This window comes from Sipha flava, unplaced genomic scaffold (assembly GCF_003268045.1).
Source record: "Sipha flava isolate LNK unplaced genomic scaffold, YSA_version1 82_pilon_pilon, whole genome shotgun sequence".
NCBI lineage: Eukaryota > Metazoa > Arthropoda > Insecta > Hemiptera > Aphididae > Sipha > Sipha flava.
Window position 1 is genome coordinate 1328635 of NW_020273624.1, and position 15634 is coordinate 1344268.

Here is a 15634-nt window from a genome sequence, read left to right on the forward strand (position 1 = left end):
ATATAATTTATTTCTTTAAATTTCTTATAAACAACATTTTATAAATAGTATATTTTTTTTTTGTGGATAGTTTTTAATAATTTCAATTTTTTGCATGTGCTATTAAAATTTGTTCAATGTGCCATATTTGGCACCTATGCCATAGGTTCGCCATCCCTGATTTAGAGTATCATGGATTAATTTAAATTTTCAAGTTTCTTTTAACAATTCCTCTTACTCAAGTAACGTGTGAACGATTGTTTTCTAAACTTAAAATTATAAAACATTTTTTAGAAGTTGTTTAACACAAGATAATTTGGAATCATTGTTATTATTATTTATAAGATTTCGATTATAAGGATTGCCCCGATTATTAAAAAAAAGAGATAGTTTTTAATAGAAAACGTTATCTAGTTTCAAAAACTATTATAATGAATTGCTATAAATAAAAACTATATTATTATTACTGTAAAATAATTATATAATAGTATACTATATATACTGTTACTATAAATATTAGGAAAATTGTTATATTATCGCCTGTAAATATTAATTACAGTGGTTAGAAGTATATACACTGAATACTCATATTAGCATGTATACTATAGTAAAAACTGTTATTATTAAATTAATCTAATCGAAGTCCAAACGTTGTTATACTTTTATGTGACTTTTTTTATATAAAAGTGTCTATTCGACTTGATTACAAAATATTTAAGTATGTTTATTAATTTAGTAATGCAAAATATATTCAGATTTAGATATTGATCTATTCTATTCTCTTTCATTTAGAACGGTTTTAAAACCATGGTACATATTAATTGAAAATGTATAAGAACAACTCACTTAAATCAGTCTGAGTTATATAACCCTGTAACTCACCAAATCCCAGTATCTCGCTCTTTACTTTTTATAGAAAATTAATAATTTAGTTGACATCGAAATCAGATTTTTTGAAATGAAAAATGGCAAAATTATTTGGGAATGTTTAGCTGATTTCAATCCTTCAGATGTTCATAAACATACAGCTATATGTTTTAAAACGCCTACCTATTATTTAAGAAATGTAAGTATGAAAATAAAAATAATAGTTTCATTTTTTATGAGATTTAGCCGACCACTGTATTAATCAATTTAATTAATACCTAATAAATTATGTTATAATCAATGGTTTAATAATGAAAATAGAGAATACCAATAAGGATATTCATTTTTATTACCTAGAAAATAATAGGTTTTTCAAAATTTTTTTTTTTTATGTTGAAAATTAAAAAATAATTTCATAATTCTTGTCACATTATAACAAACCGTAAACGTAGATCGTACATACAAAAAATGTTGTTCATTTTTCTTTCCCAAATTTTTTGGTTTTCTGGACTTTGTTTACTTTATGTGCTTTGAAAAAATCTTCAGTCCAGAGGAGTATACAAGCGCATAGCTGCATATGGACAAACGGAAATTAAAACAGAAAATACTATTGTGGGGGGGTGGGGGGGGGGGGGTAAAATGTACTTAATTTAAATTGAGGAACATATTATAAGTAATCTCTATGTATCATAAGTCTAATAAATTTTATAATACTCCCGATGAATCCTGGATACGCCATTGCTTACAACAACGATTTTCGCTATCAAAACATAAATTAGCCCATTGTGCATATTTATTTTAATAATGAAATTACATGTTTGTAGGTCTCTAAATCGAGCGAATAATTATCAAAGTTGTTATTTTGGATAATTTTATGAAGAAATGGAACGCCCTCGAATAATACGAGTATTATATGAACATACGTTATTGTATAAAATCCGACCGCGTCGAAGTGATATTTTTCTTTCAGTCACAGTATAGTGTTAAGTGTTTGTATACGCCGCGTCGCGTCTTTTCAAAGTTTAAGTTGAATTTATCTCCATTGTAACGTGAAATAATAATGTATGTCGTCAATTTTATAAAAAATATAATTTGTGAAAATCGTTTCTATGGGGAACTTGAGAAGATTTGTCATAAAAAAAGTCTAGAGATGTCTTATAGAATGCTTTCGCAATACCATTTGTAATACCAATACTATATTTTATTAAGGTCACTGTGTCCATCGTTTCGTACAAAAACTTATTATGACAATGAAACAGATTCAATTGACTGTAAAAGTACAAATCATAAATAATTGCAGTTATCTGTTAAAAATATACGAGATTCAAGAAAAACATATTCATTGGGACTAATATACCACAATGATAAATGAACAATTTAAGTTATGTTTATTTCATTATTTGTTCATTATAGTTTATTAAGTATACCTCCACGTTTTGTTAAGATTGGATATAAAAGTATTATAGAAACCCCCTGAAATACAGGTGTGCGCACGTCGATGGTCATCGCGATGTTGTCGACTGAACGGAGCCGTACTGACGGGACGAGTCATTCGCTTATATACTCGCGAACCGTGGAAAACTGGAGTACGTCGCATTGGTATTTTCTCCGACCATGTAACTGAACATATTTGCAGTACTCACAGTCCAATTCGGAAGCAAAAAAAGTTTTGATTTCGATCGAAACGGTTCGGATCACTTCACTTGTAGATCGTTCATTGCTTGCAACACTATTTTAAATCTATAAATTTGTATCGCTAATTTGTTAACTCAGTTATCTACTATATATTATGTTAATATCGTTTTTATAAATAGCCAAAAATGTTGTACATTATACCTAAGTTTAGATGATTTTGCCAGGAAAACATTATAAAATAAAGAATCTATCAATATAATTTTAAATAATAATAAATTTATATGTTTATTATAATATATGTATTTATGGGCTTATATTTCACATGTTGAATGAAAATAGATGTTTAAAATAATATAATTTTAGTAAAGTAGGTTTAACAAAAGGAAATATTTATAAAAGGTAGGTATTTATAATATTATTTCCAATAACAATACAGAAAAGAAAATCAGATAATCAGTAAAAAAAAAAAACATACAATTTCATATCCGTCATAATTAATGAGTTAACTTTTATTGCAATTTAGAACCATCGAATTACTACTGCTTTTTTTTATTTTCAATAAATAAAACTTTGGCGTGAGTTTCGGTAAATAAAGGGGTCGAAAAAATATAACAAAAGTTCCCTAAAATTTCAGATAAACGCTTGCATGTGAAATTGAGGATAATTTTTAAAAGAGAACAAAACAAGTATTGTTGTATAACTTACCAAGGAAAAAAAAATAATACTTATTTGGAATTTCTGTTCTAAAGTTATAACTAACATGGTTTCAAAAGTAATAAAATTATATCGTTTCATTAGTTGTATTACATTTGGTTTTGTATAAAACAATTTTAAAATTGAATTGAATCATAATTATTTTTAAAGTATTTTTATCTTGCTTGCGAACAATCATCAACACCTACATAGTAATCAGAAAATAATAAAATATAGTATCAACAGAGAAAGGCATTACAGCAAATGCAGTTTATTTTATTGAATCATGGTTAAAAATGTGCAATTCAATTATTTAGCATATGTTTACTCACCAAATTATTTCAGAATATGCTTGCCGATGCCGTTGGCAGGTTACCTTGTACAGGATTTCCCATGGACAAAAGATCACTAGATTGTTGTAATGTTTGCATGAGTCTCTGAAGAAATAGAGATCGTTGTAAAAGTTGGAGAATGTATATTATTTTATATTTTTAATAATGCCTAACAAAAATCCGACGGGTGCCATGTGTACCATTTCCAAAGTTAAAAATTTAATTTTATCCGAAATAATAAAAAAATTGAGTATCGAAATTTCATAATAAAATTCAAATATTATCTTTTTTTTCATACGTTTTGTACGATATTTTCCCGATCGAACAACGTTCAACGCATTTGATACTCTTGACACGTTGATTATCACGTTTGAAAATGCTTTATTGTGCAAACCCGTTCTGAACAATAATCCAGCCGGGCTACGGTGGCGGCAGTTTAATTTGAGTATAAGTTGGGTTTACCTGTACCACTTGAACGACGAACACGCCGAACATTAAGAACGACATGGTCATCATTGAACGTTCGAACGGTGGTTTCAACATCGAGGAAAAAATTAGCCAGGAACTGTTTGTTGCTCCTTGCTTGCCGTCCCTCTGACTTCAATGCATTCCGTCGATCAATCAAGTCCCGGTAACTTCGACGACTATCCAATCTTGCCTTGAGAAACGCATTTTGCAGCAAACTCAACAGATAATCTAAAATAACGTTTCGGTTGTTACGCGTTGAATGCATTTAAATTCCACCAAGAAAATATGTTTGTCGTATTTTATCCAAGAAAATACGGGCTAAGTTGTCGCAATGTTTTCTTTGCTGTATTAGTTTGAACCTCAGGAAAACACACACATGACAGTTGTGACTTAATGCCATAGAATTTTACATTTGAATAATATAGTAAACGGACTTGGATGATTTCTAAATGTTCATGTCGAAATGCCAATTCTCTATAACGTATAACCGTTTACGATAAATTGTTATCCCTAGTAATGTTGTTTTTAATGTTATTGAAAATAAACCTTAAAACAATTAATTATCATATTATGTTAAAATTGAAAGTAGTTCTATTACTTAACATTTGAAAATCGGATAATTTCTAGTATTTAAATACCATTTCTTGAATACCTACTAAGCATAATTTGAATCCAACATTAAACCTCTATCATAAAAAGGAAAAATTGAATTTTACGTTGTTTCAGTAAAAGTTTAATCCGAATATCAATTATAGTTTAAGTCGATCGACATATCATTTTGGGCTTGAAACTAGTGCTGAGCATTATTTTGACCAATCCGGATTACGGATTACAATTATTTAATCCGGATTTCGGATCAATCCGTTTTATTCGGATTCACGGATTCAATCCGTTGATTCGGATTTCGGATCCAATCCGGCTTCATTATTTTTGAGATAATCAGCTATTTTTTCATTATTATCAACCTAAAAATACGAATTACGATCTCAGATCTATTGACAATCGACTCAATGTTATAAGACGCCTAATAGCAAACACACCCGGGTTCTACATAAATTTTAGTATATTTAAAGAACTGTAGAAATTCAGGCTAATGAGTACATAATATACAATACCTTTGGTAAAACTTGTCCAAATTTGAGACATTTTTAATAGGTAAAGGATAAACTATCAACAGTTTAGTAACAAAATATAAATGATACAATACAAATTACGATACGATAAGTTGATACGCAATACGTACTAAGTAGTAAGTACTAACGTAATAACAAAATTACTGAGCTGTAACTTGTAAGTAGTAACTAGTAACTATCGACTATCGAGTACAGACTACAGAGTATAGACTACAACAAACTACAGACTACAGAACATTGAGTACTGAAAATAAATAAAATTACCCTCATGCCTGTTATTAAATATTAATAAAAGTACAATTAATATCGGATAACACCGTAGAACGCAACACAATATTTATTTATAGCACTTCTGAACAATAACAATACACGCGATAATAGAATAACCCATGAAGATAACAAGATTAAATACTTGAAATTTTCACCAAATGTTTATATTTATTAATGTTATTTATAATTTATATACAGTAAATTTGAAATAAACCGGATTTATATCATAATCCGGATTAAACGGATCGTAACATTTGTTTCAATCCGGATCAATCCGGATCGGTAATCCGGATATGGAATGCTCAGCACTACTTGAAACACGAACGAGATAAACGTATTGAATTTTACAAGATTTAAATGATTTAAATTCCATTTCGTTGAACGGAGTACGGTATTTTTCTGCTACAATCAAAAGTCATTGAAGGAAAATCGGTATTACTTTTAAACACAGACCAGATGAGGACAATAGTTGTTTCTATTTTCGCGTACTCTTAGCCTTCCTACTCGTGTGCACCGCTAACGTGCATACTTACGTATTTTGTTGTACAGTTGTTTTTTGGCGTCCTGCAGATACGATAACACCACCGACTTTACCGGTACGGATCCGAGTTGTTCTTGTCGTTCGTCGTCTTCACCACCGTCATAGTCATCCGCTTCCACCGTGACATCGTATTCCACGTGCTTGCCGTTGTAGTCGTTGACCGCTTCGTCCTGATTCCCGGTTGCAACGATCTCCTCGTTTTGCTCAAGTCCTACCAAATTTTCGGTTTTCGTCCCGCGATCAACAATCCCGGTCCTTTCCAGTCCTTCGTCACCATTGTCCTGCGTTTCGCCGCCATCGCCCTGCGTTTCATCGCCGTCGTCCTGCGTTGCACCACCTCCTCGGACGTTCTTCACGTCTATTCGAACGTAATTTACCGGACCTTCGTTGCTCTCGGCCTCGTCCGATTGGCTTTCCACCTGAACACCGCACGGCATGGACACGTTGTGTCGCGAACCGCCTTCGCTGGTGTACGTGCACAGACGTGTCCATTTCGATGGGTCGTCGTCGTCATCCGTCGCCGCCCGAAAGACGTTGATGGCGATCGCGAGCATCATGAGCGCGGTCGTTTTCGTGGACAGCATAGCAGTTTTCGCCTGCAACTGATTTATTTATCTATCTTTGTTGACGGTAGGGACTACCTGTGCGACGGTTTAAGACGTATAGTAGGCGTCCCGCGACGACTGCGACAAAAGTGCGGCACGGCGAAGAACTAGATACAATTTATTATTGCATCGCGGACGAAGCCATTATGCATTTTTCCGCAATCGTCACGACCCGTTGAGACGCACCGGACGAGGTCATTATTTTAATTGTAACCTTAACGTGTTTACGGTGACACAGTACGGTAAACGTGACGGATCCGACCGGAAAAATAACTGTACGCCGGTAAGCCCGTGCGCCTAATCGCCCCGAGTTCACGCATCGCGATCAACTGTACCATGGCTACGGTACTGGTTGTACGGCCGGATTTAATCTCGAACATTTGCAGTCGTACGAATATGGATCCTCGGTGACGAAACACACGTGTCGGGCAGTAGAGTCAACGGAAACGTTTTCGTGCGACCTGTACGGATTGGGTTGCCTTTCGCGACACGTCATCTTCGTGGATCAGACGACAATACGTGTTCTCTGGTAAATAAATACGATCAAAAACGATTGGATATTACAAAGGAATTCGATCAGCAACGAAATCAAAGAAATCTGATTCCGTCGTCTACGATGTGCAGCTTATTTAACTCATGATAATGTAAACATCTGCGAATACTCGTGTTGTTAAATATCGAACGGGAATTAATAGTCAATGAAGTTACTTTCTGAAGAATTTAAAAACATTACGCCATTTTAAAGACGATTGTTATTTGAAGTTTGTACAATTATTGTGATAACATAAATTAAACTATTATAATCAAAGTAAAATTATAACTTGCAGCAAGACCAAGATCAACTTTGCTCATCACTAATAAACTCATTATTATCGTCGTGCTTTGGTTGTTGGCAAACAATCCGAATCGCGAGACTACGAATAATTTACTGGTCTCGATCAGCGTTGACGGTCTTTACATACGTGTACTCAAATACAATTAGAAATAAATTTATTTTTTTAAATATTGTGTACTGCTAAATTGCGATTAACAAATATATAAATGCGATTGATAAATAATAAAAAAAAAAAAAATTAAAAAAAGACATTTTTCATTTCATATGTCATAAGAATCAAAAATGAATACGACAAAGATCCATTACGGGTTTCAGTTGTATCAAACGCAGGCAGCCAGAAAGTTAAATATATTAACCTCGAACTGCTGCAACTCTGGAGGGCAGAAATAAGTACTCGGAGTGATTTTGATTGCATATTCGGAGTCCCTTGATTTTTCACCTTCAAATGACATAGGTTTATTGTTGTCGAAAAGTCCGTACTAAAAAATAAAAAATCTAAAAACACGCATTTCAGTGAACTTGACTCCTGTTTACTTTCCCTACAACGTTGTTGGCACACGATTTCTCGACTTCTCTTACAGTCAAGTGACCTTTGAATTTGGATGGTTTTCAAATATCATTAGCTTGGTCCGTGATAAATGTTCCCCTTATCATCGATATTTATCAATTGTTATCACTGTTACCGTTATCTCGTTTTGTTCGCGTTGTGTTGACAAAACAAATCGAAGAAAACTGACGACAGGTGGCTGGTCGCCGACCACTTACGAACATTTCTATAACGTCAACATTCAACAACAATACCGTTGTTGTTGCTGTTGCGTGCAAGCCCAGCCGAGTTGAATTCCGACTGGAACTGACCGGCCAGAAGATGTTGGAAGAGTTGGCGATCGATTACGCGGAGTACCTGAAGGTTGACAACGAAAACGAGGTAAAGGAGCGTTATTATTTCACGTTTTCGATTCGACGATGATTAATATGCTCGCATCGTTCGTTGACAGGTGGGCGCGCTGAAAGACGTCGTCGAAGACATGCTGACTAGGTTGGAAGAATTTCAGACGTTCATGGAAATGGTACGTGTCATGTGGTCGGTTAGGTCAACAATATCCCTGTTATTGATTTTGTTACTGATTGGTTCATGGTGGTAATCGTCGTGTATTTCGGCTATTTGCTTTTTTTTTCCGTTAAGGTACGAGCATTGCGCGTTGAGAGTACTGTGATGCATTACGATACAATTAAAGGAATGAAGTCCAAGGTTAATGAACTCACTGGGACTGTAAACAAATTGGAAAAACTTGTCAATAAAGTTGCTGAAGATGTTGATTTAGTTGACCAACAACTAACCGAAGCTGAGGCTTGCATGCCAATCAACAAGGACGGTCCACTGAACTCAATATTAAAACCATTTTTCGTAAATATTTTACATTTATTTATATATTACCATGTGCATAGGGATATCAATTTTAATTATCTTTAACTTAAATTACTTAATTTTTTGTTCCTAATTAAAGAAAATAATGTTCAATTAAGTAATTTCAACCTACTATTCAATTTTGATAAAATTTTATCATTAAATTCTTAAGTAAAAATTTGATTCTTTTAACCTGGAAAATGTCTTTCTTGATAGTCTATAATTTATTAAAAATACACGACAAAAACATTATTAATAATAAATTAACATTAGAGTAAACATAAGATATATATATATATAAAATCAAAACTAAATCCAATTACATCTTTCGATTTTTATTTTTGTTACCTTGAGTATTGAAAATTCATTATGTAACAACTTTTTCTACAGTTGGTTTTTTATCTATATTCTAGATATAAATATTATAAATAATGTTTTCTAAAACAGTGGTTTCTAAACTTTAACGACCACAAAATCCTTAAGAAATATTTTGTATTTTGTGGAATCCCAAAGTATCTAACTCCAATTTAACCCCAACAAATTTATGAAGAGAGTTCATGATTATAATTTATTATAATTATTACTCTCAATGTTCACAAGCATCTTGCAGAACTTTTGTACCACAAAACCTAATTTGGTATTAGCCATTAGCATGCCTCTGATAATGTGCAACTCCATTTAGCTATTATAATATTAAAAGTGTGATTATATTGTTTAGAAAAAACAAGAAGACCATTCTTCTACAAAACAATTACCTGCTTATGAACCTCCAGTGATTTTTAAGTCTGATGATTACTTTCAAGCAGCAGAAGCAATAGATGCACTTAAAATAACTGAAAGCGGTACTAGCCATAAATAATTCAAATGTGGATTATGATTTAACTAAAATAAAATAAGTTATATATTATGTTTTATTTTAACATTATTGTATAAGGTAGAATTAACAACAATTTCCTTTTTTTCAAAATTGTATTATTTGTATTTCAAAATACTTCAATAATACAAATTACACTTTTGCAATTTTTGAAATATAGTTAGTTTTTATTTTTTAAAACTTTTTGTTGTTATTATAAATATTAATAAGACTGTATAATAATTCTAGAAAAGATTCTATATTTTGGCTATTATTGTATCATGTATCAACATATTCTATGTTTCAGTAGTATTTAATTTTTTATTTATATTTCTCAAATCAATATTAAAAACAAAAATATTAAAAAACTTAACATTTAAAAATAGTGTAAACTAAGATATTTTTTTATTAGTTTGTATTATCTAATATGTTATTGTGTATTTATCATTTATCTGTTTTTTAATTACTTTAATTTTATTGCACCTAACTGCACTTTAATGGATTATTATTTTTCTATATCATAACAGTTATAATAAAAATAACAATAGTTAATATCAAGTCTCGGTGCATTCAGTAATTACAATAACAGTTTTTAATTATATTAATTATAGCAGTGTTAATTGATTAAATGACTATTTAATAGATTTCTAATGAAATACAATTATTTAGTTTAGAGAAGATTCAATATAAATTCAGTGAGAAGAGTGAATAGAAGTTTCTCTGTATTCTTTAGAAATGCTATCAATAATTTAAAATGCATTGCAATGCCATTGGTCTCACTGAAGTTTAAGCAATGAGGTTTATTATGAGATTGAATTTTTGTTTGAATTGGACTTTGGTTAAACAGTTTTTTTTGGGAGATGCTCAAGTAAGATTATTTTTGAATATGTGCTTGGGATTCCATAAAGTAAAAAGGTAGCTTTTGTCAAACGTTGATTTACTGTCCAAATAACATTTATTGGTTATTGCAAAATACTAATACAATCTATTGGCAAACAATTTTCTTATCTATTAATCCTGTTAAGCATTTATTTAAATAATATTGATTAGGTGTACAAGACCACAAAATCATTATATCTGTTTACAATACATATAATTTGAATAAAAAATATGTATTGGAATTGCCTAACTATTATTTAAAAACTGACTGTTTTTTCTGCTATTTTATCAAATAACTGTACATCAACTTATTGTTTTAATTATAATAACTTGTATTGTTACATAAAGAATTAATGAGTAATTTTGCTTTTATTTAAATTTTAAATTCTGACAAATTTAAGTTATTGAGGGCATAATTATTAAAATATACATAATTAGATACTTACTATCAATGACAATAATTGTATAATAATAATATTATAATAATATAATAATAAAAAAAAATTAAAAAAAAAAAATAAAAAAATATATTATTATTATATTATTCTATATTATATTTATTTTAATTTACTTTTATAAAAAAATATAATTTCTAAATACCAAAACAAAATATTACAAATATTATACCTTCAGTATAGTATAATGTTATAATTTAATAGATTCTAAAAATTATTTAATTATATATTAATTTTTCTAAATCGCAAATAATAAGTGCTTATTTTTTTTTATAAATTACGGTTTAATTATTTTAAAGTATTTTTACTATGTTATGGGTTAAGTTTTGAATTTGTCTTCCTTAATGGAATAAATTACAAAAATCAAAGTACAACGACGATAAATATGTAAAGCGTATATTACGTGTATCACAGACTCAATATGACTGATGAATCAATTACACAAATTGATTTTAAAACATAAATTCAAAGAAATAGTATGTTATATAACTAATTAAAATATTGGTAGTAAAGTGTTGAGTAACAATTTATGATTTAAAAATATGTTTTATATTTTCTGAAGCATACGATTGAAAGATCAAAACAAATTGTTAATTATTATGTCTACTCGAATCGAATACATTATAAATAATATTAAGCGCATATTCATAATGTAATTATGTTTAATATTACTTTTATAAATTTGTCCTTATTACAACACTAACATTATGAAAAAAAAAACATAGTTCCAGTTTTTCCTTTTCATTCATCAAAATTTTAAAATAAATAACAAACTATTAAAAAAGTCAACCAATTAAGAAATTAAACTTAAATTAATCTCAAATCTTTTTAAATTTTTAATTTGACTTAATTTTATCTATGAATTTTTATATATGTTTAACCTTTTAGAGTTGTAAGTAAATTAAATTCGATTGAATACGTATTTATTTGGTTTCAAGTAATTAACATTCAATGATCATTTAAAGAATTATTAACACGAATGAAACATATGTTTAGTAAAAGTATAGATACAAAAAGTGCCGGAGTCCTTCCAAGAGGAATGAAAGTCAAAAATAATAAGGCTTGGTGTCCAGTGAAAGTTTTTTATTTTCATTCTTTGATCGGTAATCAGTCGTTGCCTGTAGCAATATAGTTGAACTATTCGGGACCACAACATCTACAAATGTCACTTGGCACACTCCGAATAATCGTATCAGGATCACCAGCCACTCTCTTTGAGTTTAATTATGTTAATTGTTAATTTATTTTGAAAATATGATTAACATTATAATTCGTAAATATCAATATTGGAGATAGATTAGAAAAAAAAATACAGATTTTCTTATCAAACATCTACGTTTATTAAAGTTGTATTAGATAGCATATAGAATCAAGTTAATTTTTAATAGTACAACAGTATGGATGTTTTTTTCAACCATCAATTATAATTGTTTGAAATTAATTAAAGTTTTAAAATTCTAGTAATTCATAGTTTTTAAGAATTTAATTTTAATTTTAGCATAATACACACTTGATATTGAACCTCAAGACAACATTAGAAGTATCCTCCTCGAGTTATCAGAATCCGGAACTAGTAATTACACTGAAGATGATCATTATAGTCCTTGTACATTAATTGCGAATAAAATATTCGGTAGTTCGATAGTTTAGGTTAGTCAGCACTATTTAAAAACAATTAAATTTGGTGAATATTGCATATTATTAATTGTTCTCTTAACCAGGAATAAAGTACATCCAACATAACCATTTTGTTATGATTACAAAATAATTTGCTGCTCGCGTGGTTATATATTGTTCCTTTAACAATTGTATCAAACATAAATTTGTTGATCCTACAGATAATATTTTGCCAGCTATCATTTAGTTCTGCGAGCTGAACAAGAATTTATGTGTTTCTGTTACATTATTTCAGTTTATTTATGTCATTACCAAATCAAGTTGATTAGTAAACACAATTGCTATTGAAAAAACAACTAATAACAGCCAAGCAAAATCGATTGGTATTCTTATTGCGACGTAAGTCGAAAATAAGTGTATGCATTTAACTAGCTTTCGATTTCGTGTACACGCAGCTTTAGATTGAACTAGAAATTACCATTTTAATGACAACAACTATATCACGTAGAATACACCAGTTCACGTCCGATCACTGAACTTTAGGCGTAGTTAGTGCGGTTGACCGCTCAGGAACACTGCGTGCCATTTTCTTTTTGTTCGTTAAACGTCTCCAAGAGGCTATTTTTGTCAACAGATATTAACATATTAACCGTAGGTCAGCTGCTCTCCTGGATGGACCCCCTAGTTCCCCCCTGCATTCTACCATCGCCTTGTACTCTTCGTCCTAATCGTTTAAATGTTATAATTTCAACACACGACACTACCAAGTACCAATAATGTACCTCATCGATAACGATGACAATTGAAATGTTTAAATATGATACCCATAAATAATTGTTTTTCCCTAACAATAACCATTTCATACTGTGATAGATTATAATCTGGGCTCGTAAGTTCATGCATGTGCATATCAATCTTACAAAATTGTATTTAATGCTAGATGACAGAAATCCATTTCAAGGTTAAATATATGAAATCTTATTTTGCATGTTTTTGCATATTTGGCATATTTATGCATATTTACCTATTTTATCGGACATATTATACAACATTCTATTAGAATCTATCAAAAATCTAAATGGAAAATATATATAAAATTAAAAATAGAAATTTTATTATTTTTCTTTTCTTATCATCTTAATACTCGTACATTTAACGAATACATTTGTTACAAATGTTTCAGATTTAAAATGAATTGTTGACAAAGACGTACACGGGTACGCAGTTCATGAAAGCTCAGGAATAACATTAAATAGTATTTAAAGTCTATTTTTTTTTTAATTGTGACATAAAAAAATAAAATATAGCTATAAAAAAAGCGAATGAATAATTCAAATGTTATTTCAAAAATGATTTATGATTTTTTTAAGTGCATAATTTTATACGTTTAGTGCAAATAAATGAATATTTTTGAACTTTTTTAAGGCATAAAAAGGCATTTCAATTTTAAGCGCATAAATGCATGATTATTTAGGCATTTTTTAGGGTATGAACTTGCGAACACCCTGGTTGTAATGAATACACACCATTAGTTGATCTAAAACTAGGTTGTGCTTAATTATTCTATTCAGGTTGCTCGCGAACAGCGAACGTAATGCACGAGCTAACTGGCAATTGTTTCGCAAGACGATCCTTAAACGGTCGATAGCGATAGTGAACTCGGTGTTCATATAAAAAACGTTGAGTTCTACTCGATTTTTTTATAACCCTACGCGAACCGTCAGCGGACGCGCGTTACGTACGCGCATCACTCGTTATCACCTTTGCGTCTACGAACGGGTGTATTATGCGCAACGACGCGCGTTATTTTCGCGTTGTCATCGCCGCGCAACACGCGGACGGACGGACGCGGTTAATTTTGAAAAAACAATTTATCGACGCTCTACGATGGCGCGCTAATAACATCCATAAATAGTTACCCGTCACGAGTGCACGGCAAACGATGTATATTATCCGTTCTCGCAACCGTGATACATTACGCGTACACGGTTTCTTAGGCGATTCCTAATAATAATAATAATAATATCTATAATGATTTATGTCTCGTGCCGAAGGCAAACACTTTGTAACTGCGCAACACGCTTGACTCGTCGGACGCCGCCAGCAATAATACGATTCAGGTGCACGTTTTCGAAAATCAAGCTTTAGGATGCCGAGTTTTAGAACGAAAATATTTGGAAAATCTATATTTTGGAATATGAAACTTTTAGAAATATGTCAAATGGTGTTTTAGAATATAAAATATTTTCAATCGTTTATTATCAACTCATCTTGGTATACATTCATTTATCTCCAAAATTCAAATAGAACAACATGAAAATGAACCAACAATCGAATCGTTGATTTCAAATAAAGAAGGTATTCAAGAAAAGAAAATACAATGAAACACGGAATAATAACTCATTGCAAATATGTATACGAATAGTTGATGATTCTAATTCTAATTTAGATGAATTTATGAGATCTATTGCTAATAATCTTAAGTATTAAAAATTATTATATTTATTTTTTGTTATAAAAGAACTATTAGAAAACATTATATATGCCAGTAAACAGCATAAAAAATAAAAATATTTCTAAACATTTAAATTCTAAAAGTTTTATTTTCTAAAACACAGTGTTTCTACAACTTGATATTCTAAAACATAGTATTTTAAAATATGACTTTCTAAAACCTGTCTCAATACCCAATAATACCAATAATACACCTATATCGGCTTTATGGTAAACGCCAGATGGTTTTTTTGCGATCATACTGCCCGGATTTCGTTCATTATTTTTATTTCTTATTGTTATTGTACATTGACGGATTCGGCAATGGGGCGGTCATCGTTTATTTTCGTATTTTTATAATACAAATCGAATATTTATATTCATCGTTTTAACGATGAATTAAAAACGATAGTATCAAGTATCTATAGTCATTGGGTGAGATTAGATAAGTTAGATTTACCGCGTGTGTGTTAGTTTCGTGTGTTTAATAATTCAGTGTAATTCTAATTTAGGTAAGGTGAATATTTTTGAGAATAATTCAACAATTATTTTAAAATACCTTTTTTGTTTT

The 15634-nt window shown here is 30.4% G+C and overlaps 1 protein-coding gene and 1 pseudogene across 1 annotated transcript; one reads left to right on the forward strand and one right to left on the reverse strand.

The window, feature by feature from the left end:
* Positions 1–3290: 3290 nt before the first annotated feature.
* Positions 3291–6611, reverse strand: LOC112693231 (annotated as a pseudogene).
* Positions 6612–8048: 1437 nt separating this feature from the next.
* Positions 8049–9673, forward strand: LOC112693226 (biogenesis of lysosome-related organelles complex 1 subunit 4). Its single transcript, XM_025568203.1, has 4 exons — positions 8049–8286; positions 8357–8428; positions 8545–8766; positions 9485–9673. The coding sequence occupies exons 1-4, from the start codon at positions 8227–8229 to the stop codon at positions 9623–9625; spliced, it is 495 nt and encodes a 164-aa protein (XP_025423988.1). The 5' UTR covers positions 8049–8226; the 3' UTR covers positions 9626–9673.
* The last annotated feature ends 5961 nt before the right edge of the window (positions 9674–15634 follow it).

Bases quoted from the DNA above. Each gene is read 5' to 3' on its own strand.
- LOC112693226 (XM_025568203.1), top strand. From the start codon at position 8,227: ATGTTGGAAGAGTTGGCGATCGATTACGCGGAGTACCTGAAGGTTGAC. The intron at 8,287-8,356 runs GTAAAGGAGCGT...GTTCGTTGACAG, and splicing joins AGGTTGACAACGAAAACGAG to GTGGGCGCGCTGAAAGACGT. The intron at 8,767-9,484 runs GTAAATATTTTA...TATATTGTTTAG, and splicing joins CAATATTAAAACCATTTTTC to AAAAAACAAGAAGACCATTC.